The sequence below is a fragment of the Equus caballus genome, chromosome 24 (genome assembly GCF_041296265.1).
Source record: "Equus caballus isolate H_3958 breed thoroughbred chromosome 24, TB-T2T, whole genome shotgun sequence".
Classification (NCBI taxonomy): Eukaryota; Metazoa; Chordata; class Mammalia; order Perissodactyla; family Equidae; genus Equus; species Equus caballus.
The window spans coordinates 59,296,033-59,323,340 of record NC_091707.1 but is presented as its reverse complement, the minus strand read 5'-3'; the positions used below and the strand labels follow the sequence as shown (position 1 = coordinate 59,323,340).

Sequence of the window (27,308 nt, the reverse complement as noted above, 5' to 3'; positions counted from 1 at the left end):
GTTGGTTCCAGGACTCCCTACCTCACCCCTCCGGATGCCCAAATCCTGGGATGCTCAAGGCCCTTATATAAAATGGCATGGTATTGTGTACAGTCTACGCACATCCTCCCGTGTGCTTTAAACCATCTCTAGACTACTTATAATACCTAATCCAGTGTAAGTGCCGTGGAAATAGCGGTCTACTGTATTGTCTAGGGAATAATGACAAGAAAAGTCTGTACATGTTCAGTACAGACACAGCCATTACAGGCCTTTCCATCCGTGGCTAGTTGAATCCAAGGATGTAGAACTGTGGATATGGAGGACTAACTGTATTTGAAAAACAACGGCTTATAATATGTCTTGAGATCTGTAGCATGAGACCCACGAGACCTCGAACTCCATCCAGCTGTTCTGCCTCACTGATATCTGGGCCATTCTTGGCCCTCTGTTTTTCTGTATAAATTTTTGAATCAGATTGTCCATTTCTGTAAAAATCTTTCTGTGATTTTGATTGAGGTTTATGGATCAATTTGGGGAAGTTGACATTCATTTTAACAATATTGTTGATGCAAATAATCTGTAACCAATTTATAAATCAAAATTGGGGTGAGTTTATTATGAGCCAGATCTGAGGACCAGATAGCCCGGGAGAGTCCTTTCACAAAGGAATGGAGCACTCCAAAGAAGTGGGGTGGACAGCGTGGTTACATGCCGTCAAAGAGCCTGCATCCCATGTGATTGGAATGTCCCTGTTACAACAGTCAGGAGATTGCCCCACTGGCACAGCGATTCACACAGCAGTTGAGGGACACAGCAGGTAGCAGGTCTGTGGTCTCCAGCTGGGTGGTCACAGGTGGGCGCAGCAGTCAGTCCCTAGCCCGGGGAGAGAGGCTCATCCTTAAGGAAATGCCCGTGTGGGAGAAATTACTTCTTTCTTAAAGGGCATCATTCTTGTTTTGGGGACGTACTAAATGCTTAAAGCAGACATACAGTCGTGCTCCACGGCCACGTCAGCCCCTTTTGGAAAAACAAGGTCGGGCCAAATTGGTTTTACACCAAATGGCTTCCTCGTATGCTCTAGCATGTCCTGTTGCCTGCCATTAGTTTCTCAATATTGAATCTTCCAGTCACTCAATGTCCCTGAGTTCTTTGGGTGGTCTTTACTTTTCCTCAGGGATGTTTCCTTACCTTTGACAAGGAGGTCTTACTCGTCCTGTCTTAGATTTGTTCCTGAGGATTTGTTTTGTCGCTAATGTGTAGAACTACAATTGAGTTTTGCATGCTGATGTTATATCCAATAATACAAAATTCAGTTCTTAAGCTCACTTCTTGAACTTTGGATTCTCTTGTTCTGTTTTTAACGCATATAGTTGTGTCTGCTGCCAGTTTTAGTTCTCCCATCCGATCCGTCCCCCTGCCATCTGTCTTTGGCCTGTGGCAGCCCACGTGGTGGTGACAGTGGTGAGGGTGGTGTCTTGGCTCCTTCGTGGGCCCTGGAGGGTGGTTTTCGACCCGTCGCCTTAGATGTCTGCTGTAGGTTTTTGTCGATGCCCTTTGTCAGGGTGAGGGTGGGTCCTTTTTCCCAGCTGCCACGAGCTTCTATCGGGAAGGACAGTGCATCTTCCGTGTGTGTTGGTGTGGTCATCACGTGGTCATCACGTGTGTACTGAGGTGAATCACACTGGCTGCTTTTTAAAGGTTGACCCAACCTTGCTCACTTGGACTTGGTCATGGCACGTCACCCTTTTTAGATATTGCTGGCTTTTCTTTGCTAATATTTGTGTAGGGGTTGTGTGGTTGGTCTGTGTTTTTCTTCTTGTAATGTCTTTGTCAAGTCAGTGTGTCATGGTCACACTCGCCTCCCGACTGCTGGGGGAGTGTCCCCTCATGCTCCGTGTCTGGGCAGTCTGGGGTGATCAGGACCGTTTCTTTAAGTGTTTGGGGAAAATCGCCATGAAGCCATCTGGGCCTTTAGCTGTCTTTGTGGAAAGGTCGTAATTAGGGATTCAACTTCTCTAACAGACGTAGAACTATCCAGACTTTCTGCTTCTTGTTCCAGTTTTCGTAAGTTGTATTTTGCAAGGCTTTCATTCAGATCATTTCAAACACCCAATGTATTGGTGTAAAGCTACTCTTAACATTCCCTATTATCCTTTTAATGTCCATAACAATTGTTGCGAAGTCCCCTCTTTGGTGTTATGTTGGTAATTTTGCCTTTTTGTTTCTTTGGTCGGTTTGGCAGGGGGTTACCAGTTTTGTTAGTGGTTTCTTCTTGATGACAGCTTTATCGAGATGTAGTTCACATACCATACAATTCACCCGTTAAAAGGTGCAGTTCAGTGGTTTTAGTTATAGTCACGAGATCGTGCAGCCATCACCACAGGCAGTGCCTGGACATTTCCGTCACCTCGAAGGGAAGCCCGCCCGCCCCTCATGCCCGTCTCTCAGGCCACCAGCTCTGAACTCGGTGGGCTGCCTTCTGTCTTTGCCTGTTCTGATGTTTCGCGTAAACGGGGTCGTCAGTGAGGCCCTGGTACGTCCAGGTCTAACCTTGGAGGCCCTCTTAATCTTAGGTTCTCTTCATCTTAGGTTCGTGCACCTGATGACACGCAGGAAGCCAAACACTGAGGCATCGGTGCGTGGAGATGGAGAAAGATGTGTGTAAATTGGCCAGAATGTGTAGGCAGGAGCCTGGGTTCGCTCACGTCCACCTCCCCAAGAACAGGAAGCGGGGGGTTTATGGGGCTGAGGGGCTCGGCAGGAGGAGCTTCGGGGAAACAAGGGGTCAGTCCTGACGGGCCCCTGGGCAGTGACTTCTGGGCTTCAAGGCTGCTGAGCCCCGGCTGTGGATCTGGTGATCACAGCCTCCCTGCAGGCATTCTCTTCCTTCTGCTGAACAAGCTCACAGCCCTGAGAGCCGAGCACCCTCAAGTGAGACAGGAAAACAGCAAATTGGTGGAGCATCTGCGGTACCTCAGGGATGGGCTTCCGCCCAGCCACCTGTTTTCTGGAGCAGCAGCGCCGTTTCCCGTCGAGCTTCCAGTCTCTCCCGTCCTCACCAGCGCTCTGTCAGGCTTCTTAAAGACCAGACTTTGCTTTGTTGCTTGTCTCTATTGTACATTGATTCTGTGTTTCATCACTTTCTTTCTGTTATTTCTTTCCTTCTATTTTCTTTGGGTTTATTTTACTGTTTTTCCAGCTTCTTGAGACAGATGCTTAGGTTCTTGATTTTAGTCTTTCTGGTTTTCCTCATATAAGCATTTGAGACTCTCACTTTCTCTCTAGGCGTGTTTTAGTTACATCACACAGTTTGATGTGTCATATTTTTATTATTCAGTTCAGAATATTTTCTAATTTCCATGATTGTTTCTTCTGTTGGTGCAAATAATCCATAATCAATCTATAGATCAAAATTGGGGTGAGTGTATAATGAGTCAGGTTTGAGGACTAGCCTGGGGCCTTCCTTCCCCAAGGCAGGAAGGGCACCAAAGAAGTGGGGTGTCCAGAGTGGTTCTATACTGTCAAAGAGCATACATCACATATGACAGGAGTCTCTTTTACTTCTGTCTCAAGGTGCTTAACTGGCACAGCAGGTCAGTGGTGGGCAGGTCAGTGGTCACAAGGTGAGCACAGCAGGTCAGTAATTAATCCTTAGTTTCCAGGAGGAGATGCTTATCCTTCTGGAATAAACATCTTTCCCCCCATACTGGGGGGGACGTTACATCCCTGTCTTTAAGGGCATCACTCTTGTCTTTGGGACATAGTAAATGTTTACAGCAGATGTACAATGCATGCTCCACAGGCCACATCAGGCCCTTTTGGAAAAACAAGGGCAAGCTGAATTAAATTTAAACCGAATGGCTGCCTCATATACTCCAGTATATATTAGTGCTTTTCATTTGTTTATCACTTCTAAGATCCCTGAGTCGTTTACAGTGTATTGCTTATTTTGACAACAGTTGGGGTTTCCAGTTATCTTGTGTTACCAGCCTCTGGTGTAATTCCTCTGTACTTGGGGACATTCGCTAGGTTGTTTCCAGTGCGTGGGGATCAGATTTCCAGCCCAGCAGAGGGCCTGTTTGGTAACTGCCACGTGCAGCTGTTGGGTGGATCGTTCTCTAAATGACACTTGGGTCAGGTTGGTTCTTCGTGTCAGATCACCCTTTGCTGGTTCTGAAGGAAGAGGGTGCAACCCCCCACTGCCCGTGTGTACGTGCCTGTTTGTCCTTCTGTCTGCTCGGTTTTCCATTCTATCCTGAAGCCGTGTTACTGGGAGGACACAGAGTCATGACTGGATGCCTTCCCAGTGGAAACGACTCTTTTACCATGATGAAATATGAACGCTTTTCCCTGAAATTCTGAGTTTAGTTTTAGTGTAACCCTGCCGCTTTCTTTTGCTCAGAGTTTATGTGGTCTGTCTTTCTCCAGCTTTTAAAATTCAGTCCTCCATGATATATTTAAGATGTGTTTCTTATAAGCAGCATATAATTGTGGGGTTTTTTGGTCTACTCTTAAAATCTTTTTTATTGGAGAATTTCATCTGTTTACATTTAATGTACTTACTGATGTATTTGGGTTTAATTCTAGCATCTTACTCTTTTTCTACTTGTTCGTTTCTTCTTTGTTCTCTCCACCCCTGCCCCCTTAGAGAAATCAGTGCTGTGTTTGAACAAACCCCATCGAGCTTTTTGGTCCTACCTGTTCTTAGGATCTCTGTGGTGCTTACCAAAGGCCACCCTGTGTCCCGACTGGCCGGGTCCACCTTCAGCCAGCTCATAGACGTGTCCCAGGTTACCATTGTGCTGGAACTGGCAGCTTCACTCATGTGGACCCCATTTGACCCTTTCCATTCCTGTCTTTCTGTGCTTTTACCTGAGGTCATTCTTTCAGTATAATGAAAGGTTTTTTTAGTATGTCTCCTGGAAAAAAAATTCTCTCAGCTTTTGTTTATTTGAAAACATCTTTATTTTGTCTTCATTTTGAAAGATATTTTCGGGGTCTGAGGGCATCGTGGTGCTGAGGCTGCCCGAGCTTGGGGGTGAGTGACCCACTCCAGGTTGTACCCAAGCTCCATCAGAGTGTGGCCTAATTCTGCCCTCTGCCAGGCCTGCTGCATCTCAGGTAGCTGAGGAGGGTGGAGGGCTCAAGCCCATGAGGCCACCTCTCTTTTACACCTTCAAATGTTGTATCGAATTGTGTACTTTTTGCAGGAGTTGTGCTGTGCAGGGGGCTCAGGGCAAGTGCTCTTAGAGCCTCTGCCACAAGTGCTCAGTGTGTACAGGGAGCAGGCCCAGTGCGTGAGAGAGCGGGCCCAGTGCGTTAGGGAGCAGAGACTTCCCCTTGGCCAGCAGGAGTGCTGCAGGCAGGGGTGGAGTTGTCCCTGGCAGGGTGTGGCTGTCAGCTCCTGCTCTAAACAGAGCTGTGGGCGGGGCCGTAACTGCCAAATCGCACTCGGGAAAGATTGGTCAGAGCGGGAGGGACCTGCAGAAGGAGGGTGTGGCATTGGCCAATGGATGGGCGCTGGGCTGGTGGTCCCTCTCAAAGCTCGAGGTTTTGCTCCCAGGTGCTGACGGCGCTGTTGTCCGGGGACTCACCCTCTCTCATCCCACTGGGACCTGGGAGTGGTGGAACTGGTTCACATCGTGGCTGCCCCACTGGTCCCACCGTTCATTCTTCTGCTCCAAGTGGCTTACATGCACACGCATGACCTTTCAGACTCTCTTTTGGATTGGACGTGCAAGAGCAGTTTCTCTCTGTGGGCACCCTGAAGAAACATTTATGTGGGAGGCCATGCAGAGAAACTTCATGTTCTTTTTTGACCTTTAGTTCTGCCTTATTTAAATCTCTGTAAACTTCTCCATTTACCGAGAAGGAGCCACACTTGAAATCAGGTCCAGTCTGTGATTGCTCTCCCAGAAGCAACATGGTGATGGTGCAGGTGGCCTCGGTCCCTGCCCCACTCTAGCATGGTGGAGTGGACCCCTGAAACCACCTGCACCCTTTCTCAGAACCTGTTGAAGGTCTGTGGGTGCCCTCATGCTTTCCTTTGTTTGGACTCTCAAGAATGTCTAGAATCTTCTGAAGGTGTTTTATCTGTCACTGGCCTTTGTGTTTATGCATCTCTTCTAGGACCAGCCCTCAGAGTCGGTGTTCAGTGAGCAGAAGTGCCACCTATGAGAACGTGGCAGGGACCGGGAGGGGGGTGGAGAGTCCCCAGGCCATCGTAGCAGGCATGCTCATGCCCAAGCACCGTGTTCAGTACTCCCAGGGCCTCAGACAGGCCTCATCCCCGCTAACTTAACTTTTACATCATCCCGGCAGTTTCAGCGGGCTGGTATCCCTGGGCCAAGAAGGTTGGGAGAGGCTGTTTAGCAAAAGAGAAAGGCTGCTGGGAAGGACACAGGCCCACTGGCCGTGCTGGACAGAAGACTTTTTGAAGCCACCAGAAGATCCCCAAATTCCCATTAATTAGGGGATCCACCATGGGCCAGGCCCCAGGGGCCTTGACGGGCTCTGGCCCAGGATGGGGCAGGAGGGGAGTGTGGACGCCCTGTTGAGGGAGGCAAGTAATTCAGATTGTCGGGGCTCGGAGGGGGAGCTTGAGTTGTCTAGACCCCCTGTGGAATGCTTCCTAGCAGAGCCAGTGAACATCGGAGCAGGGGCCCTGCCATCGTCATTGCAAGGAGAGCAATCATTTTAACTTAGTTAAAAGTTGAATTCCAATCTCCTTTTTAAAATATACACGTTTTCCCCATCATTGTGCTATGAAAAACCTGAGACACCTGGCAAAGTTGACAGAAGCTGCAGGTCCACACCGCCCGGAGTTTGCGTCCACACCTGGTGGGCCCTCTTTCCGCCCTCTTCTCACCGCTCCCCGCTCCCTACCATCCCTCTCTCAGCCAGGTGCTTTTTGGGCACATTTCAAAGTAAGTTGCTGACATCTGCCCACTCCCCACGAGCCCTTCAGGGTCGGATCATTAACTGAGTAGATTTCAGTATTTATTTATGGTTCTTTTCTCCTTTTGAGGTAAAATTGGCATAGGATGGAATGCACAAGTCTTCCTCATACCATTCAGTGAGTTCTGACAGATGTGTGCGTCTATGCAGCCAGGTGTCCCATGAGGGTACAGAGCAACACCATCATTGCAGCAGCTTCCCCGTGCCCCTTGTGGTCAGGGCACCCACTGTTCTGATGATGCCCGTGGATTAGTTTTGCTTGTTCTGGACCATCCCAGAGGGAAGCATGTGGTGCATGCTCTTTCCTGATGGCATGCTTTCGCAATCCAGCCATGCGGTGTGTGTGAGGAGGGCTCCGTTGTGGGAACCTGTGAGCAGTCATGCTGGCGAGTAAATGCTCAGAGTGGGAAAGCTGGTCAGAGGGCAGGTGCATGTTTGTTTTTACAAGAAACGTGCAGTGTCTTCCCAGCATGTCTGTCCCGTGTGCGCCTGCCAGCAGAGGGTGTGAGCCGGGCCCATCCACGTCCTTGCCCGCATTCGGTGCTGTTGGGGGTGTCACTTTAGTTCACGTTTCTGTGACAGCTGACAAGGGCAGGTCTTATTTCATGTGCTTATGGCTCTTTGCTTCTCATCATGAAGCATCTGTTCAAAACTTTTGCCCATTTTTTTGGCCTTTATTATTATTATTTTAAAAATAGATTTGATTTTTTCGAGCAGTTTTCAGCTTACAGGAAAATTGTGCAGAGTTCCATGTGCTCCTCCTCTCCCCAAAGAGTCCCTGTTAACACCTGGTGTTAGTGTGCTGTCTGTTACTGTTGAAGGACCAGCATTGATATGTTATTATTAACTGAAGTCCACAGTTGACATGAGGGCTGACTCTTGGTGGTGTACGTTCCCTGGGTGTGACAAATAGACAAGGCCCCATGTCCACTGTGTGGTTTCGCACACAGTATTTCCACTGCCCTGAAAGTGCCCTGTGCTCCGCCTGTCCCCCACCCCCCCGTCCCTGGCACCCATGGGTCCTTCCATCTCCATGGCTAGGCCTTTGCCAGAGCATCATCCTGCTGGAATCACACAGGGCGGAGCCTCCTGGTTTCCTTTTTTCTGTTGTCTGTCTTTGTTTTGTTTTTTTTTGAGGAAGATTAGCCCTGAGTTAACTACTGCCAATCCTCCTCTTTTTGGTGAGGAAGACTGGCCCTGAGCTAACATCCGTGCCCATTTTCGTCTACTTTATATGTGGGACGCCTACTACAGCATGGCTTTGCCTAGTGGTGCCATGTCCACACCCAGGATCCAAGCCGGTGAACCCTGGGCTGCCGAGAAGTGGAACGTGCGCTCTTAACCACTGTGCCACTGGGCCAGCCCCATGTTGTCTTTCTGATGTTGTGGTTTCCACTCCTTTATGTGCGTGGCCTTCCTTTCATTTCCCCTGACTTGGCTTTCTTTTCTTCCTGGTTCTTTTCACTGGCTTGTTGGCTGGCTCTGAGTGTGCTCTGTTGTCCCATGGCTGCGCTCGCCTGACATGCGTGCCCTCTGAGACTGGGAGACAGGGTGCCTCTTATTCAGGGGCCTTTGACACCGGTTCAGACACCCGCCACCTCACGTGACACCGCTTGTGTGAGGCTGTGGCATCAGGGACTTCCTGTCTCCTTGAAGTGTTGGGTCCAGCATTTCCCTTGGGACACCTGGTCGGGCTCTAATTCAGCCCAGGGGATTTCTTTCTTACTTCTCACAGCCACAGCAGACCCATGAATGACACGAATTTTCACTTCATTTGACAAGTCTGCTTAGCGCTTGTGTTTTGTATTTTTGTGTATGTGTCCAGCTGAATTTGAATCACTTAGGACATATTCTGGTTACTGTTTAGTCATCTGCTGAGAGCGAGGACAGGTCCCATGCCAGAGTCCCCACAGCTGTCCCCTTGAGCACCAGCTCTGTGGCGGTGCCTGCTGGCCACCAAGGGTAGCCTAGTGTCTGTGCGTCTGTCCCCCAGGATCACGAGTCCTGAGGAGAGGACACTGCCCTGCAGGCGCTCAGTGGATGCTCCCAGAGTGGAGTGAGTGTTGTCGCGCACTTCGCACTTCTGGGCTGTGCCACGGGCAGACGACCCCTCAGTGCAGTGGACACCTGATGGGGCAGGGCCCGCCTGGGGTGCGGGAGCTGCTCTGTGCAGGCAGCGTGCACTCTGAGGACTGTGTGGAAGGTCCCGGGCCACGCTCTGCTCCCCTGTCCTGGTCGTGGTTCACAGGGGGCTCCCAGGAGGTCTGCTCAGCCCTGATGCTGCCGCCTCACTGTTCCGTCATGACCGGATGCCGGGCTTAGATTCACAACAAGGTCCTGTTGCTGGTTTGTCAGGTGGCTGGAGCCGCTGGGCCTGGTGCAGATGCTCCTTGACTTCTCTTGCAGACATGCTCCTCGACCTCAGCGACCTGCTCCAGGTAGACCCATTTCCTTTCTGAGTCCCTCCCCAGGGCGGGCTGGGGCTGGGGCATGTGCCACACACCTCGCTGCTCGTGCTCCTGCCCCGGGTGGGAGGGTCCACCGGCTAAGGACACACAAGAGCATGGTCTCTGTTTTAAAACTGGCAAACTGAGCTGGTGGGGAGGCAGTGGAAACAGTGGGGTCACAGTGTTGTCTTGGGGCCAGGCAGCGCCAGCCTCAGAAACCAGTGGAGGGAGCCAGGTGAACTTTGTTCGAGGCAAAGGAGAGTCTTTAAAAGACCAAAAAAAAAAAAGACTCACATGCATACATTTTAAACAATATGAAAACTTGTATTTACAGTCTATTTAGAGAAACTTGCTTTCTGGGTACCAGGAAAGTGTTTTTCTGCTGCATCTCTTGTTTCCAGATGGCTGAATGTAATGGAAAGACCCAATAAGAGGGACCCCTGTGTGAATGGGACAGCACAGGGTGTGGGCAGCACCAGGGTGGGGCCAGCGAGGTTCTGCCTGTGTTCCCGGTGACAGTGCTGCGGCAGGCCTGGCCCCACCCTGGGTTGGGGCCCAAAGTGATCACTCCACTGAGGACTCAGAAAGAGGAAGAATGTCATTAAAAAGCGGTATGACTACAGTGTGAGGACTTATGCAGAATTCACACAAATTCCAGCCCTATGAGGAAAGCTTTGTCCAGGTCCAAGTGCCCCACAGGGGGTCCAGCGAGCCGGGGTGCCACACTGTCCCTGGTGCTGGGGCTTCAGTGCCCCCTGGTGCTGACCGGCAGGTAGACTTTTGCCTAAATCAGATGCTGCCTATACTTTTGTCCTCCCAGCTGTCTTTATAAATGGCCTCTCTCAGAAGTCCTGCTGAAATTGTCTGTGGTCAAGCTAAAAATAATCCATTGGAATTGTGAAAATGCAGTTCAGGGCAAGGCTGCATGGCCTTGTTTCCCTCCTGGTGACTTCCCAGGAAGGCGAGGAGTGAGGCCCGTGCAGGGCGGCCCCTCCAGAAGTGCTGGGGCACCGCTTGGAAGGGAGACGGAGGGGTTCTCAAGGGTTTTCACTGGACACCTTTGGAAATGGGAAACCAGTCAGGGTACAGACGGAAGAGGGCGACTGGAGTGGATGTCCCTGCTCCCCTGGGCTGAACCAGGGCCCAGGGAAAAGTCACTGTGCTGACCAACGAAACCCTGTACGTTCACGCTGGACCTACACAGACAATTTGGTTTGACCTTTTAATGCCGCAGGTGGAGGGCTGTGCCTTGGGCCCCCTGGGCTGGGTGTGAGGTGGCCTGTAGCTGGGAAGTGGGCAAGGCTGGCCATCACCCCTGCTCGGCCTCACATGCTGCCCCGCCTGGAGGAGCCCATGGCAGGTGCCTTCCCCCCGAGTGGTCTCCCCAGGCTGGGCCAGGCGGGGTGTTCCCAGGCCGGATGTTGTGCACTTGTCCTTGCATGTGGAGCGTGCTGTGTTGGGTGAGGGCCTCACCCAGGGAGCTCGCACTGCCGACGGCTAACTGCTTAGAGGAAACAAGTGAAAGACTTAAAATTGGAAGAGACTACCCAGGTTTTGGGTCTCATTTTGTTTTTATTCATAAACACACCAGGGTTAAGCTTCTCCCCGGTGTTGAGCTCACAGTGAATGTGGAGCCGTGCGGGGCCCTGGCACCCCCTGCGCCCTGAGGGTCCTGGCAGGAGGCCCCTTTTGTTCCTCTTATGGTGCAGCTGACATAGAGGTGCTCACTTGCTTGGGGGCACAGCTCCCCACAGGCCATCTCCGTCCAGGAGAGGAGTAGGGGGGCTGGCTGGCCACACCCAGCCACGGCCAGCCGCCTTCACGGAGACTGACCCTCGAACTAAGTGTCAGTGTCACGATTTCTAATAAATACTAATGAACGTTAGTATCTCTGGCAACCAATGTGTGCATTTTGTATGCACAGCCTTTTTAGAATTTGTCTTTGCATTTGAAGTCCATTCAGAGGGCCCTTTTATTTGCGTGTCCTCTGCGGGACATGGTTAGGTGGTGGTGGGGGGAAGGGGCAGCTCCTTGGGCGGCTGTCAGTTCATCTACCCTGGTCTGAACAGAGGCATGAAGTCAGGGGGTCAATATGCTGGAGCCTGGTAGGAACCCAGCAGAGGGCTGGGGGGCTCTTAGGAAGACGCATGCGTGCACACACACGCATGCACACTTTGGTGGGCAGGCCAAGGGCAGAATGCCTGTCAGAAGGCAAGCTCCATGAGCCTCCAGCCCCACATCGGGGCTTCTCCTGGAGCCTTCAGGGGTGTCTCAGAAGGAATTAGGGAATAACTGGCCCATCAGGTGGAGGGCGCTCACTGCCGTCTGGATGTGGAGGCTCAGCTCCTGCTGGGCAGGCCCCACAGGTACCCTCCATTTCCTGCTGTGAGGGGGACTTGCTTTGCACCATTCTTTAGCACCCTGGTCCCGACGGTAGCAGGCACCCACGTGTGCTGTCTGCAAGCCCAGTGATGGATGCATCACACGCCAAGGTCGTGATTTTTCCTTGGCATCTTTTCTGGTGGCCTCTGGGGCACTGGGCCAAGGGGTCATTGTCTAGGGAGCCACAGGCCAGGCTTGACCAGGTGAGGGAGCTCCAGGGCAGGTGAGGACAGGTGTGCCTGCTCTGCACATCCAAGCTTCCTGGCCCGGGCTGCTGTGTGGCCAGCAGGGCGAAGAGGTCAGGCTGAGGTGTGACCTGGAGGCCTAGTGGAGGACGCCTGGGCTCATGGGTGCATTGGGTTCCCCGCAGTGCTGCAGGGGGCTCTGACATCGGATTCTTGAATGATGGAATGTGCATTTTAAGAAAAACAAGCAAATGTTTCGTAAATACAAATTCCATTCTCAGTTGTGATTTCTTCACGACAGGTGAACGTTTATGTGCTGGGGAAGACGTTCCTTCTCTTGGCGAGAGAGCTCTGCATCAACGCGCCAGCCATAGGTATGCCTGGGGCAGCTGCTCGGAGTGGGAGGGGGTCACATGCAAGAGCAAGGACTCCGCAAGGTAAGACGCGTCTCCCGAGGAGCTGCCAGGAGCCCAGCAGCATGGGGGTCATTTCTGGTTTAAAACCAGGAGGCCTGTGGTCGGTCCCCGGCAGGTGTGGATGAGGTGTAGATGGAGGGAAAGGGGGTGCTGCTGTGTGTGGGGGCCATCTGTCCACCTCTTGAGGAGCACACCTGGCGCCAGGTGCCTCGGGGAAGGCAGGGCCTCCGCACAGACTAGGGTGCTCTCCTGGCTTTGGTCGGCCTTCATCAGAGCTTTCCCAAGAGGCCCGTTCCAACAGGCTGCTCAGAGGGGCTGCCCCCTACTTTGCCCACCTGTGTCTAGAAGTGTATTTCCTCATATGAAGGAGGCAGCATGAGGGGCCAAGGAGGTTGGGCTGGGCGTGCAGTCCTGAATCACCCAGAGGATAGTCTCTTGGGGCTGGGCCAGCAGGGTGCTGCAGGGTGGCCTGGGCCCTGGGTCCAGCAGAGTGCACCCCACACCCCACCCCCTCGAGTTGGAGTCCTCCAGTAGGGCTTTGAGCAGTTAGCGATGCTTTAGGAGGTACAAATACAACCAGACACCTGGCCTGTTCCAGTGTTGTAGCTGCAAACCCGGAAGGTGAGTCCGCCCCAACGGTAGAAGCCTGGCCTGCTGGCAGAGGACAGGCTTGGAGACAGATGGGCCTCCCTGGGACAGTTTGCTTTAACCACTTAGCACTGTTAGCACTGTGGGCCTTCTGTGATGGCAGAGAGGAATATGAGGAATCAACACCCCAGTTTGAGACTTCTCTTAGTCATTTATCTACATGTCACTCCCATTTTATTAAAACTTTATTATGAAAATCCACTTAAGAAGATGAACTGTTTTAGGGGACTTTTCCCCACTGTTGGATAGGAAGGGCAAGTCTTAAGTGAAGCTTAGAACCACTTAGAATCTAAGAAGGTGGGAGGGACAGCAAAGCCTGCAAGGCAGGCAGTGTGGGTGCCACTGGGAGGGGATCCAGGGCCGCCTGGTGCCTCCCAAATTTGCCCTCCACCTGAGACGTGCACCCCAAATACAGGAGATGCCCATGAGGCCCAGCAGCCAAGATTCAGAACCCGACGCTCTGGCTGTGTAGGAAAGAGTCTCTTTCACAGCTTGGCGCTACACCACTGCGTACAAAAAGATACAAAGTAATGGAAGCCTTTAATAATGGCGAGAGCCTTAAGGCAGTCAGCTGCAGAATAAAGGGGTAGCAGAGCGACTAGCACTCCTGGCTGCAGAGAACGGCCCGCGGCACAGCCCTCCCGTGCCTCACAGCACGTGCCTGCCACCCCATGGCGGCTCAGGCGTAGAAGATGAGCTCTGGGATCTGCCCACCCTGCACCCCAGTCCCGTTGGTGCTGTCCGAGGAGCACTGGAACTGGAAGGTCACCTTCCCACACTGCACTTCCGTCATGCCCTCTTGCCCAAAGTAGCTGAGTTCGCTGCCGTCCAGGACGGCGCTGGCTGTGTAGAAGGTGTCCTGCTCGACCTGCACAGGGTGTTCAAACCAGACTGAGAAGGTGTTGCTGGAGCCGTCCGAGACAAACTTGGTCAGGTTCTGAGCCAGGACCACCCCCAGCCGCTTGAGTTCAATCTTCACGCTGTACTCGGCTTTCCCAGAGCTGGATCCGTACAGGCCCAGCCCTGCGATGAACACCCTTCTGTCTACGGCAAACTGGATGCTGTCACAGCGCCCACGGTAGCGCCACTGGTTGCTGCGGTAGGCGGAGGACTGGAAGCGGTGGCACCTCTGTGGGGCGAGGCCCTTCCTCTTGGTCAGGGGGAAGTCGAGGAGGGGCTTGTTGGCTGCCGTGTACCACAAGAAGATGTTGTGGGTCTCCTCCAGCGTCAGGATGTCCGACTGGGCAGCGCCGTTGGCAAACTCCTCCAGGGTCATAGTTGGAATTCGGACCAGATAGAGGGCTGGCCCCAAAACGTGCCGCTTGTTGCGCGGGGTGACTGGCAGGCCCTGCCTCTTGCACTCTGCCTCGGCCCAGTTCAGCACAGCCTCAAAAACCACCGCCTCCTTGGTGTTGAGGGCCTCCCGGGTCACGATGATTTCCAGTGTCTGCCAGTCAATTTCACAGAAGCCCTCGGACCTCAGGGCCATCTCAGCCTGCGCATCAATGACCTCCCAGCAGCGCTGGGTCAGCTCGGGCTCTTCAAACAGCCGGCTCTGGGACAGCAGGACACAGGCATTTTTGGCTTCTAGACTCGTCTCCAGAAAGTTGACACATGCTTTTGCTAACGCTGGGACAATGTACTTTTTGGCAGCGTAGAGAGTGGCCAGCACAGTGTCGGCTTCTAGGTCGATCTCGTCACTGTACATGTACCTAGACAGGGCAGGGACCACATCACAGGCTGCATGGGGCATACTGGGCACCCAGGGCCTGGGAGACAACCTCATCATCAGTCCTTGTGGACTTCCCCTCCAAAGCTGTGGAATGCTGGCTGGAGGCAACCAGCAGCAAGGACCCACCCCATCCTTGCACGCTATCGCAGCAGACTTACTTTAACAAGATCAGAAAAGCTGCAGGCTCCACGTCGGGGATGTGGATTTCTGACTTGACTTCTGCCAGGTCCCCATAAAACATGGCATAGAAGACAGAGCTACCCACGGCCAAGACATACTGTGGATGAGAGAGCGCTGCCCTGAGCCCCTGGTCCTCCCTGCCCCAGCGGCTGCCACACCCGGGGAGAGCACCGTACATACTCAGAAGGTGGCTGGTCCCTTCGGGAGCTCAAAGGGCCTAGCCTCTACCAACCTTGTGAGCAGGCACCCTCTGGGCCGCGCCCGGGGGCCCCACAATGAAGTGGACGTCGGCCATGAGCTCGTTGTTGAACATCAGCGCGTTCCTGCAAAGGGCAGAGGCACACGGCTCGGGCCGCGGGGCGCGGGGGCGGAGGGCGCAAGGGCTGGAGCCAAGGCCGAGCAGGGGTGGGGGAGCGGGCGCGGGGCCGGGGCCGGGCTCACCTCTCGCGCAGTGTCGGGTGGAAGGACTGCCAGTTGGGGCTCTCCAAGTTGTTGTTGTCCGGCGCGGGCGGCGCGGGCGCGGGCGGCGGCGGGGCGGGCGGCGGGGCGCTGGGCGGGCCCTTCCTGCCCGCGGCGGCGGCGTTGCTGTTGGCGATGTCCGTGGCGGTGGCGGCCGCGGCGCCGGCGGGCGGGTACAGCTCCGCGGCCATCTTCGCGGGCAGGGCGGCCTCGGCGCGCCGGGGCGTTGCGCCGTGCGCCCTCGCGCTGCGCCGGGGCCTCGGGGGCGGCTCTGCGAGCACGAGGAGCGCGGTCAGGCACTGCGCCACCCGGCCGTGCAGGCAGGCCAGGGGCAGCAGCATGGGGCCGCGGCGGCCGGCCTGCCCTGCTCGCTCGGGCCAACCCGCTCGCCCGCCCGCCGGCGCCGAGCCCGCAGCCCGCAGCCAGCAGCCCGGCCGCAGGGGGCGCCGTCCGCCCGTCCCGCCGCGTCACGGCGCGCCCAGGCCCCGCCCCCGCGCCGGCCCCGCCCCGCCCCGCGCGGGTGACGTGCGCGCCTCCGGCCCCGGCCCCGCCTCGCGCGCAGCACGTGCGTGCCCGCGGCCCGGCCCCGCCCCGCTCGAGCGCCGCGGCAGCCGGCGGGCCTGGGCGCTTCCTCGCGCGGGACGGGGCGCTCGGAGGAGCGGGCTGCGGGAGGGCCCGTCGGGCGGCCGCTGCTGCGCGAGCGTCGCGCAGAACCCCGACGTGGGGCTGCCCTCCGCAGAGCCTTCTCTGCCTGGCTTCCCGCGCGGTGTCCCCGGGGGCGGGCGAGGGGTCCGCGGGGCCGAGATGCTCCGGGCCGGAGGGCTCGGCGGCCGCCCGACCCCGACGGGCGCGCTGTCCTGCGCTCCGGGGCCCGCGCGTCTTCGGAGACCCTGCGCTGGTCCCCCGCCCGCGGCTGAGTCGGGGGCGGTTGGTTGAGGCGCGTTCTGGAGGTTCCCCCATCCCGCGTCCGACGTTGTTCGACAGCATTTTCTCCTGTTTTTAAGGTGGTTGTCCCATTTGTCGTCTTTGGTTTTGCCGCCTTTGCTTTTGATGCCATATCCAAGAAATCACTGCCACGTCCAGTGTCAGGAAGCTCTTCCCCCGTGTCTTCTTCCAGGACTTAGGGTTTCCTGTCTTACTGTTAGGGCTTTAATCCATTTCGAGTTGACTTTGTAAATGGTGTCAGCGACGGTCCGTCTTCATGCTGAGCGCGTGGCTGCCCGTGTTCCAGCCCGGTTTGTGGGAGGGACGCTCCTTTTCTCGTGGCGGTCCCCGCCCCTCGGGATTGTGTGGCCCCTGTGGGCGCTGTTTCTGGGCTCTCCATTCCGTTCGGTCGGTCTTATGTTATTATGCCAGTATCCTACTGTTTTTTGGTTTTATCTTTTAAAATTCTTTTTCTGGTGGTGGTAATTTGTTTATTTTTCTTTATTACTCTCCTTTGCCTACTTTAAATACTTTATTTTGTTAATTCTCAATTTTCTGTTTACTTAGTTCATTAACTCTTTTTTAATTGAACGTATAAGTCTGTAAAGTTACTTAAAAGATTGTTCTTTAATTTCCTGTTTGTTTGGAGGTGAGGGGACCATGTTTATCTTTCTCTTGCTGATGTTTAGTTTTTTACACTCTGGGTCAAAGGGCATGTCCTGTGAGGTTTCTGATCTCTGGGATGTTTTGAGGGTGGTTTTGTCTGTTAGGACGTGGTCAGTTGTCCTTGCTGGTCCACAGGCGTTGGGGAAGCATGGTTACTCTTTGTAGGGTAGTGAATTTGACGTGCACGTGTTACATGGAGCCTGTGGTGATGGCACCCAACTCCCCACTAGTGTCTGTTCCTCCTAGTCAGCTTCTCAAGTATGAGAGAACTGTGTTAAAATCTCCCATTATTGTGGTTTGGAAATTTCTGTTTGCAGCACATTTTGCTTTGTTTCGTTGGTGCTGTGTTCCCATGTGTCCACAGATCTGTGACTGTCTCGTTTTCTGTTAGATTGTTGTTTTCTTTCCGTCATCCTGTGCTCCTCTTTGTCCTGTCAGTGCCCCCTTGCCTTGGATCTCGTGTTGCTTGCCACATCACTGCTGCCTCTTCTGGGTGACCCTGCTTGGTGTGTCCCAGCGCAGCCATTGGGTCTTGACCTTTTTACATTATTTTTTTAGTGTCTCTTGTAAACAGTACATCCTGGATGTTGCTTTTTTGTCCAAGCCGATTAGGGAATCTAACATAGGTCATGTGATCTTTGTTACTTTCTCCTATAGTTCTCTTTTTTCCTTTCCTAGTTGAAATGCCCAGTCCCTTCCACTCCCACCCCAGTCTCCTGGCGTATTTGTGTTGTAATTTTTACCAGTATTTTTAAACTGACAGTTTCCTATTTCAAGAATTACTCAGTGTCAAAGTCTTACGCAAATCTGGATGAGATCTTTTAACATGCTTTTGATCATAGCCCTGGCGATTTATGTTTTATTCAAAATAGTTAGAAATCTTAATAATGATACTATTTTTATTTAGTATGTATTTATTTATTTATTTTTGAGGAAGACTGGCCCTGAGCTAACATCTGTGCCCATCTTGTATATGTGGGACGCCTACCACAGCATGGCTTGCCAAGTGGTGCCAGTCCGCATCTGGGATCCGAAATGGCAAACCACTGTGCTACCGGGCCAGCCCCTGATACTATTTTTAAAACATATCCGTTTTCTCCCAATAATATCTTTTTTAGCAACCAAATCATCAAAAAAAAGCCCAAACCAACCCAAAACAAAATGCCGACGGTGGAAGTAGGCTGTAGCTGCAGACTGCCCAGGCTCAAACCTGACTGCCTTGGGTGCTGTGTGCTCTCTGTGTCGTTTGCTCACCTGGAAGGGGGATCAGTGGAAGCAGCCGCCTGGGCCGCACAGCTGAACCTGGTGATATAACAAGACCAAGAGGCACCGCTTGCTGCTACAGCCCCCACAGTCGTGTGAGGGGTACTACTCAGGTCCACGCAGTCCCTTTGGGACCCAGGCTGCTTCAGGGGCTGCTGCCAATCTGTTTCCTCAGAAGCCTTCCTTGGGTCCTTTATGTGAGCCAAGACTGGTAGGGGCTGGAAGGGGTGATTCTGGGATCTCATGGGGCTTCCAGGGGAGAGCTCAGTCACGAAGGCCTTGTAGATTCGGGGGGCAGAAGTGGCCGGGACAGCGCCCAGAAGGAGGGTGCTGAGTGTTGGTGAAGAACTGCGTCTGTGTCTCCTGCCCCTGCTGCTGTCGGGGGGCTCGGTGAGCTGGCCAACCCCTCCGCCCCGTGCCTCCCAGGGTCCTCCTGATCTGCCCTTGCCCCTCCTCTGGATCTTCTGTGCACGCCTCCTTCCAGCCACCTGTGGCTCTCTCCAGCACCGGGTCCTCAGGCCTCAGCCCAGACGGCCCCTCTTGAGTGAGACTTGCCTGGACGACCCTGTCCAGAGGTCTGGCCGCTGATGTTCTCTGTCGTAGAACCCTGTGTCGTTCCTTTAGTCCCCTAGGGCAGTCGCTATCGTCAGCAGAGTTTGTTACATCACGCTTGGTTGGTCTTGCACGCCCCAGGGGCTCGAAGCTCCGAGAAGCCTCGTCTTTCAGCTCCTATCCCAGAGCCGGGCATGGGGGAGGCACTGGTGAGGGCAGAGTGTGTGCGCCTGCACGGCCCCCTTGAGCCCGCTGGCTTTCCCTTAGTGAGAGAGGGACATTATTTACAGAGATACACGCACACCCGCAAAGGGTAGAAGGTGTATGCTGGCGTCTCACAAGTGTAAACGCAGCGAGCGTGTGAAACCATGCTCTTCTTCATGGTGGTCTGTGAAATGCCACACGAGGTAGCAAGCTACCGTGTGCATGTGCACCGGCATGTGCGCTGTGTGGGCCCCATGCCACCTGCACAGGCGCCCAATGGGGAGGGGAGCACAGTGGTGGGGCCAAGCACAGCAAGTAGGGGAGGGGGAGCATGGTGACTGGGGGGAGCAGGAGGGGAAAAGGGAACACAGCGGGTGCGGGTGGGGGAGCACAGCGGGCTGGGGAGGGGGAGCATGGCGAGCGTGGCAGTGTGCTCACCATTCCAGCGAGGCCAGGGAGACTGCACGGAAGGACTCAGGGTCCCCAGACTGGGGTGAAGCCACTGGGTGTGTTCCGCCCCAGGGCTGCAAGCCCACTGATGCACCGTGTCTGCCGCAGACCCCTGCCTGTACATCCCGCGCTTCGCCCACCTGCTGGAGTTTGGCGAGAAGAACCATGAGGTGTCCATGACGGCCCTGCGGCTCCTGCAGCGGATGAAGAGGGACTGGATGCACACAGGCCGGCGCCCCTCGGGCCTTTGCGGGGCAGGTACACTGGCCTGGGCCAGCTGGCCCCTGTGGTGGGGGTTTCTGTCCCTGCCTTTTGGCAGGCTGAACTGGTGGGTCATCCCAGAGCCACTGCCCAGGCCTGGTGCTCAGCCCCTAACCCAGTCCTCCCGGACTTCCGCCACACTTGACTGCCACAGTCCTGGGGGAAGGGGCAGGACCCTCAAGAGGCCAAAGGGACTGCTGGGCTCCCTGCCTTGATCCCGGGCTTAACTCTTGGGGTGCAGCCAGCCCTGCCGTGGACCCAGGGCCCAGTCATTACTAAGATGGCACCCTGGCCTTTCGGGTTGGTCCCTGGACACCAGAGGGCAGTTGTCTGATCTCCCCTCTGGGCAGCAGCTGCCCGCAGACAGTCTTGCTCAGTTCCCAATGCTGTTGGGTCTGACGCAGCCCCCAGACCTGGAGCCCCTGCCCGGGGAGACCCTGCAGGCAGTGGGCGTCAGTCTCCTTGGGGGCTCTTAACGCCCTCCCCAGCCCTCAGGCCCCACATCTTCCTGGAATGCCAAGGGACCAACAGGATCGGCGCTGCCGGGTTCGTTTCCACCTCCGAGCCTGCCTTTCCAGTTTGCACTGGAGGTCTGGCCTTTCCTAGGGTCTGGCCAGCTTTGGACACTGTGCACTCTGGGGCCACCCCCTTTCTCCCCGACTTTGGGCTGTGTTCTCAGAACCCTTGGCTCCATCACCACCCGGTGTGTCCCGTACGAGTCACCTCAGAGTTGCTTCGTTTGCTTTGAGGGGTTATAGAAAGTTTTCAGAAAGTATGTTTTAATTCTCCTTGTATTTGGAAAGGAAATGTGTGATAGAGCACTTTCTACATTTTTTTAAATCATGGCATAGTTGCCTGCAAAGGGGTACGTGGCTCTGAGTTGTTCTGAAAGTCACGCAGACGACCCCTGGCCACCGCCCACAGTAAGGTAGAGAGCACTGCATCGCCCCAGGGTTCTCGGACAGCCTGCCAGCTCTCTGGCGTGCAGCACCCAGGCCGGGGTCTCACTGCCCAGGTCATTAGCCCTCTGAGCTCAGGACCAGCCGTGGCCGTCCTGGGTGGCAGCAGAAGTGTCCTGTGTCTAACTCCCCTTCGTGTTCCTTTCCAGCACTTCTAGTGGCAGCCAGGATGCACGACTTCCGGAGAACTGTCAAAGAGGTCATCAGTGTGGTCAAGGTCTGCGAGTCCACGCTGCGGAAAAGGTGGGTGGCTCTTGTTCACGGTGTGGGGGCCATGGATACTCTATCCATCAGGCCCAGCAGGACCCAGCATGGCCCAGGTAGCAGAGGGACTACCCACCCTCTCCCGAGCACCTTGGTCAGTCCTTGTGGGGCCACACCCACTGCATCCACAGTAGCAGCCCCTTTTTTCCATCCCATGTTTTGCTCTAAGTTCAAGTGAGGCCGATGGTGGTTTTTGAAGTTGCCCTGATTTACAACACTCAAGAAACGAGCACTGAGAGTGGCCTTGCCTGCCGCTTGGTCAGTGCAGCCAAGTGACCGGTCTCCCTGGGGGACACAGGCTTAAACAGAAAGCCACCGCGTCTGTTTAACCAAGTGGGGCATGTGCCTGCTTTGGGGTGTGGTGTTCACAGGGTCTCTGCGGCTCGGCTCCATCAGATGGTGACGCAACAGAGCAAGCCTGGCATTGCTGGTGGACCTATAATCATACTTTTATTGTTGTCGACCTGAGGCACCTGCTGAGCTCGGATCCTGTGACAGTTTTCAAAGACGGAGAGAAAATTATTTTCCTTATTTGACCTCTAATTCTTTTAAAAAGCTCCTCTTTGAGTATTTTGGAGATTTTATAAAATGTAGGAAATTGGCCAAGCTGATAGGAATTAACCTTGTTGAGGGGTGGGCCTGGTGGCATAGTGGTTGGGTTTGCACATTCTGCTTTGGCGGCCCGGGTTTTGCAGGTTTGCATCCCAGGTGCAGACCTGCACACTGCTCAACAAGCCATGCTGTGGCAGCATCCCACAGGCAAAATAGAGGAAGATTGGCACAGATGTTAGGTCAGCGATGGTCTTCCTCAAGGAAAAAAAAGAAAAAGAGGGAGATTGGCAACAGATGTTATCTCAGGGCCAGTCTTCCTCACCAGAAAAACCCCCAAGACACACAAACAAATAATTAACCTTGTTGGGCACACTGCAGCACAGAACCCCTGCTTACTGGTGAGTGCTTGAGGCTGCTGGCTTGGCCTCCTTTCCTGCAGGTCCTTCTCTGAGTCTCCCTGTGGGAGCGGTGAGGGTGCCGTGGCCTCTTCTCCCAGGGACCCCAGCTCCTGGCAGGATCGAGTAGGGATTGAGAGGCTGCCAGAGGGCAACGGGGCCTGTGCCCGCAGCTGAGTGCGACCGGGGTGCTTGGCCAGGGCACCAGGCCCCTCTGAGGGACCGTCTTGTGAGCAGGCCCCAGTTCAAATGGCTGTTTTCGGGGCATCGGGTCCCCTTTCGCGTCTCTATTTTAGGCTCACGGAATTTGAGGACACTCCCACCAGCCAGCTGACAGTGGACGAATTTATGAAGATCGACTTGGAGGAGGAGTGCGACCCCCCTTCGTACACGGCTGGGCAGAGGAAGCTACGAATGAAGGAGGTGAGCCACCCCCGCGCCTCACCCGGCTGCCCCTCACCCCTCAGCTGGTGAGCTCTTCGTAGCTCTTTGCAGACCTACTGTGTCGTGTTCTTATTTCGAAACAAGTGGCTTAGTTCTGAAGGCTAAACTGGGTCATAGTCCAGGCACGGCTCGTGGGGAGAGGTGGCCGGGGGTTAGGGCAGGGGCTGAGCCCTGGGGCATCTGGGGGCTGTGCCACGCTGACCTCGGCTGCAGTCTGTGCTGGTCCTGAAGCCGCGTCATCAGCACGGGGCCTGCCTCAGACTCTGCCTGGGCGCTTCTAGAGCAGTTTCTCGGGGCAGCACGGCCTCTCCAGGGCCTGCCGACCTCCCGGCATCCTCAGGTGTTCTGCTTTTCACCCCATGATCAGCACCAATGAGCGAGTCCGAGCCAGGCCAGTGTCAGAATCCAAAGGGCCTGGTGGTCAGTGACAAGAGGCTGCAGGGGCACCTGGCGGGTATCCAGCTTACGCTTCGTTCATCCTTTCATGAAACGTCCTTGTCTTCATTTTCAGCTTGAACAAGTCCTGTCAAAACAACTGGAGGAAGTTGAAGGTAACAAGCAACCACACAGATGCTTCAGGTTCCTTAGAAAGTTGGAATTGGTGCTTACGTTCTACTTTTAATGTATTACTTCAGGGGAAATATCCAGCTACCAGGATGCAATTGAGATTGAACTAGAGAACAGCCGGCCGAAGGCCAAGGGGGCCCTAGCCAGCCTGACGAAAGACGGTGAGTCCAGCCGCATCCCCGAACCCCTGAGCTCTTCACTATGCCAGGCGCATCTCCCCCTCCCCCTGCTGACCTTCAACACCCCCCCACCGCCTCCTTCCATGGCCACATGGTCCTATGTCACAGCCCCACTCCCACCACAGCCCCAATGCACTGTGCCGAGTGTCCCACTGCCCCAGGACCGCCCATGCTACCCTTTCCCCCAGGACCCAGCGCTGTCCCGGGCAGCTCATCAGTGCTGAATCTTCCAGATGGATCTCCTGTCCCCATTGCCCTGAGCTGCAGTCCATCACCGGGGGTGCTGCCTGCGGGAGGGAGCTGGGCCCTGCGCGTGCCCGAGCGCCTCTGCACTGCTGCCCCTCAGTGCCGTCTGGTCGGCTTAGGCGCACCCCACTTCCGGTTTGGGCCTCGCAAAGCTGCTGTGAGCAAGCCTTCTCGGGCAGATCTTTTGTGTACACACGGTTTTCCTTTCTCTCTGGTTCACTCTCATGATGCCGTCCTTCCCAGTGCTCCGGGGACCCTGTCTGTGGTTTAGGCTGCCGCCTGCATCTCTCTGGTTGTCAGAACCAGGACCAGGTGCTGAGTGAGTGCTTGTGCCGCCAGCCACGCCCGCCGGATAGCCATGGTTTGGGCCTCCTCACGCTCTTGCCCCCAGGTTTCTGTGGCTGCTCTTGGTCATTTGTTCTCACATCCTGAAGTGCTCCTCTCCGCCCGCCCCAGCCCCAGCCCCAGCCCCAGCCTGTGCTCTGTTTTCGCTAGCCTGGAGAAGCAGGCTCTGCCCTCCGGCTTGGCTTTCCTGTCTGCAGACGCCCTCGGGCCCCCACTGCCTCCCTGCTGCTGCCCTTGTGCTGTCCTCCGTGGGGCTGTTTGTGGACGACGCTGGTGTGCAGGTGCCATTGTGTGCTCTTGTACATTAGGATTCTCTTAGTGCTTGGCAGCTCCTCGCTGGATTTCCCAAGTAATTAACTCTCCTTCACCAAGAGCGATGCTGTCACTGCTCTTTGCTGATTTCCAGGCCCCCGGGTTCTCCCTCTGCCAGTCAGTTGCCTGGCCCTTCAGGCCCCTGCTGAGTCGAGGTGGTGGCAACAGGCCTGTCGCTGGCTTCCCTGCAAGGCCTCCATGCCACCCGGACACCCGGTGCAGGCTTTGGGCCGTGATGCGACCTTATCCTGGGTCCACGGACTCTTCCTGACTCAGGCAGGGCTGAGGCCCCAGTGTCTGCAGCATTTGGAAAGGACATGGACATTGTTGGGATCGACAGGTGCGATCCCTCATCTTCATGTGTCCCTGGGCCGAGCCCACCTGTGTCCAGGATGGTGAGCCTGTCACTTGTCACGCGGCAGCATCTTTTCCCTCTGGGTCACCAACGCCTTTTGCACAGAGTTGAACACAATTGTGTCTTGAGATACTTTTCACTTATTATTTCCAAGGCTTTCTTTTTTATCCTTTCTTATTTTGCATGGTTTTGTTTTTTTCCCTAGCTAGTTTATTGATTTCCCATTAAACCAACTTTTGCATTGGTTTATTAACTCTGCTGCCTTCCTGCGTGCCGAGTCAGTAAGTTCTGTGTCCACCTGCTCTCCTTGTGTTCTGGCCTTCCAGTCACTGCCTGACTGGTTTGCTCCGGCACGTGGCTGTGTGCATGTGTGGCAGCGTGTCCGCTGTGCGTCATCTGAGCTGCCTTCTGTGTCCTGCTGGCAGGTGCTTTCTGTTGCTCACAGTCTCAGGTGGTTTTCCTCTTCGGCGCTAAGAGTCGAGGGAGTTGAAAGTTTGGGGGAGCGTGGGGTGCCTTTGGTTTCCCCATTTGATTGTTAATTCCCATTTATTGTGTTGTGACTAGGAGTGTTGCTGGCGCTGTCCCTCCCTTGTGTGACCTACTGCGTGTTTGTGACCAGGTTCCTTGGTCCAAGACGCCCATGGGCACTTGTGGGGGAGGCCCCCTCTGCTCCAGCTCCAGCTTCCACCTCCGTCAGGTCATCTTGCTGCTACGTCCTCTGGTTTTGTGATCCTCCCTTTCTCTGCCCAGTGACCTCTCCTGGACAGAGATTGCCGATGTCGGCTGCCTCCGCTGCCACTCCCGTGGTCGCCATTTTCCGACTGTGGCGGGCGTGTTTTTGGTGCCTGGCTCTGTGTGACGTGGAGGGCTGGGCACAGCCTGGTACCCTCCTTGGGTCTGAGCATGCGCCCTGTGGTGTCCCTGTGCCGGCTGCTCTGCCCTCAGCCTCTCCGTCACGTCTTCCTCTTCTCCACGGCGGAGCTGGACTCTGCTTTCTGATGCAACTGGAAGCTTTTACTCTTTAACACTTGAAGCAAGCTCGTTCACGTCTGTCACTGTGCCTTTTTGCGTTCCGTCCTCGGGACATTGGGGAGGTTTGTGTTTTGGTCCCGCTGGTTTTCTGTGTGTCATTTCTTTCAGTGCTCTGTTTCTCAGGCAGTGCCTGCCTGCTCTTGCCCTGGCTGAGAGAAAACAGGCTCTTTCTACCCGGCCTGGCTGTAAGTTATTGTTGGCCACGGCTGTCTGGTGCTGTCCAGGGGCCACCCCGCCTCCTGCTCCAGTTTGAGCTTCTCACATGCTTCCCCTCCCAGTGAGACTGTTGGGGACGTGTCCCTCATCCATGCCCACTCCAGTGTGGTTATCCAGACCGTTTCTGCATTGTTAGGATAGTGGGTATTTCATCCCATCCTGCCCCTCCCGCCTGTCTGGTGCTGAGCTCGGGATTAAGCAGAATGGGTCTGGCCCGCCTTGGGTTGTGGGGCTGCTCCTCAAATCTCCTCCTCCTGAACCCCATCCTTGAACCTCGCAGCCCGGAGTCCCAGGATGGCCTGCCTGGAGGGAACATGGCTCCGGTGTTCCCTTTCCTCTGTGTGTTTCCCTGCCGCCAGAGGGAGAAGGGAGGCGGGCTGGTGCAGGACTGTGGTCCAGTTCCTGGTGGAGGTGCTGGGGTGGGGCTGGAAGTGCTTAGAGGAGAGATAGAGGAAGAGATGGGCTGGGTGAGGAACTGAATGGGAGCCCTCCCTCAGAGGGATGTGCTGTGTGCACCCAGAGTACCAGGCTCTGGGACCCTGCGGCGGACAAAGCGGACAGAGACTGCTGTCCTCCCACTGCTGGCCCTCCTGTGGGGACGTCAGCGACACACACATGGTAATGAAGTGGGCTCCATGGTGCAGCTGCATACGATGGAAAGGGGCCAGAGAGGACCATGTTTCAGGAAAGGCCTGAAAGAGTCAGGGAGCCGTGCATGTGGTTTGGGGGTGGTGCATGTTCCAGGCCGAGAACCTGACAAGTGCCCAGGCCAGCCTGGGTGGGGCACAGCAGGGAGTCTGGCATGGCCAGTGGGAGAACTGCCAGCCATGGCCTGGGGCGTCCTGGGTCAGGCTGTATGGGCCATGCAGAACTGTGGTTTTCACGTGGGGCACAGTGGCAGCCCCAGGAGGGCCTGAGCAGAGGAGGGACATGGTCTGACTCAGGTTTAAGGGGAGCGTTGATTGTAGGAGTGAGAGCTGGGCTGGGAGGTGAATGGCCTGAGGCCGGCCTGGTGGAGGTGATGAAGCGGGGGGAGTTGGTTGGACTCTGGATGTGCTAAATTCTAGGGCTCAGCCAGCAGGATGGGAGTGCTAATGTCTAGGGCACCTGGTGACCAAGGCCCGGGCCTGTTCACCTCAGGCTGGGGTGCCCGGGACCTCGGGGCGGAGATCCACTTGATTTGTCGAGAAGGATCATCACTCCACGGGGGTTTCCTGCTCTTGGAGAATCTAATGTTTTTTTCCCCCAGGAAAACATTTCTCAAGCCCGTCTTACGGCATTCAGTGCTAACCGTGTACTTCCTAACACATTTAAAAGAAAGAAACTTAAAACTGTAGTAAGATTTTGTACGGTACTCTTTATTAAAATTAAGTGTTTGGATGACTGTTTATTAACTTTATTAAGATATTGTTGACGTACAGTAAACTGCACATATCTAAAATGCAGCATTTGGTGAGTTTTGACATATGTGTACGCCTGTGACACCATCATTACGATCAAGATAGCAGACATATGCATCACCCCTGAAAGTGTCCTCCCGCCTGCCCTGTCCCCAGGCAACCACTGAGGTGCCTTCTGTGACTAGTGTCACCTTAAAAAGCAAATTCGCCTGCTATTTTATCTCAAAATGAGCTTATGCAGGGATAGCCAAAAGAATCACAATTGCGGATGCACGACCTATGGCAAGGCAGGGAATGAGGAGGGAGGTGCTTTTATAGAGAAAAGGGGGAGCAG

At 54.9% G+C, this 27,308-nt stretch overlaps 2 protein-coding genes across 10 annotated transcripts in view; one reads left to right on the top strand and one right to left on the bottom strand.

Annotated features, from left to right (window-relative positions):
• BRF1 (BRF1 RNA polymerase III transcription initiation factor subunit) overlaps positions 1-27,308 on the top strand; it is a 70,943-nt gene that overhangs the window by 33,424 nt on the left and 10,211 nt on the right. For 2 of the 8 annotated variants that reach the window (XM_023628561.2, XM_023628562.2), the window contains exons 4-10: positions 9,346-9,377; positions 12,255-12,327; positions 19,556-19,705; positions 20,817-20,910; positions 22,175-22,301; positions 22,834-22,873; positions 22,958-23,050. In XM_023628561.2, the coding sequence (XP_023484329.1) occupies positions 9,346-9,377; positions 12,255-12,327; positions 19,556-19,705; positions 20,817-20,910; positions 22,175-22,301; positions 22,834-22,873; positions 22,958-23,050 (609 nt within the window). Of the gene's footprint in view, positions 1-9,294; positions 9,378-12,254; positions 12,328-15,978; positions 18,632-18,865; positions 19,003-19,555; positions 19,706-20,816; positions 20,911-22,174; positions 22,302-22,833; positions 22,874-22,957; positions 23,051-27,308 lie in introns of those variants that run through there. The other 6 variants (XM_023628563.2, XM_070249195.1, XM_070249197.1 and 3 more) reach the window with 5 other exon arrangements.
• BTBD6 (BTB domain containing 6) lies at positions 13,185-16,363 on the bottom strand. 2 transcript variants are annotated; one of them, XM_005605516.4, is made up of 4 exons: positions 15,371-15,825; positions 15,162-15,252; positions 14,908-15,026; positions 13,185-14,729 (listed from the first exon to the last, which is right to left on the bottom strand). In XM_005605516.4, exons 1-4 carry the CDS (start codon positions 15,727-15,729, stop codon positions 13,697-13,699), a joined length of 1,602 nt encoding a protein of 533 aa, XP_005605573.3. In that variant the 5' UTR covers positions 15,730-15,825; the 3' UTR covers positions 13,185-13,696. The 2 variants fall into 2 exon arrangements, with proteins under 2 accessions (XP_005605573.3, XP_014591298.2); XM_014735812.3 differs by lacking the exon at positions 15,162-15,252 and having other exon boundaries at positions 15,371-16,363.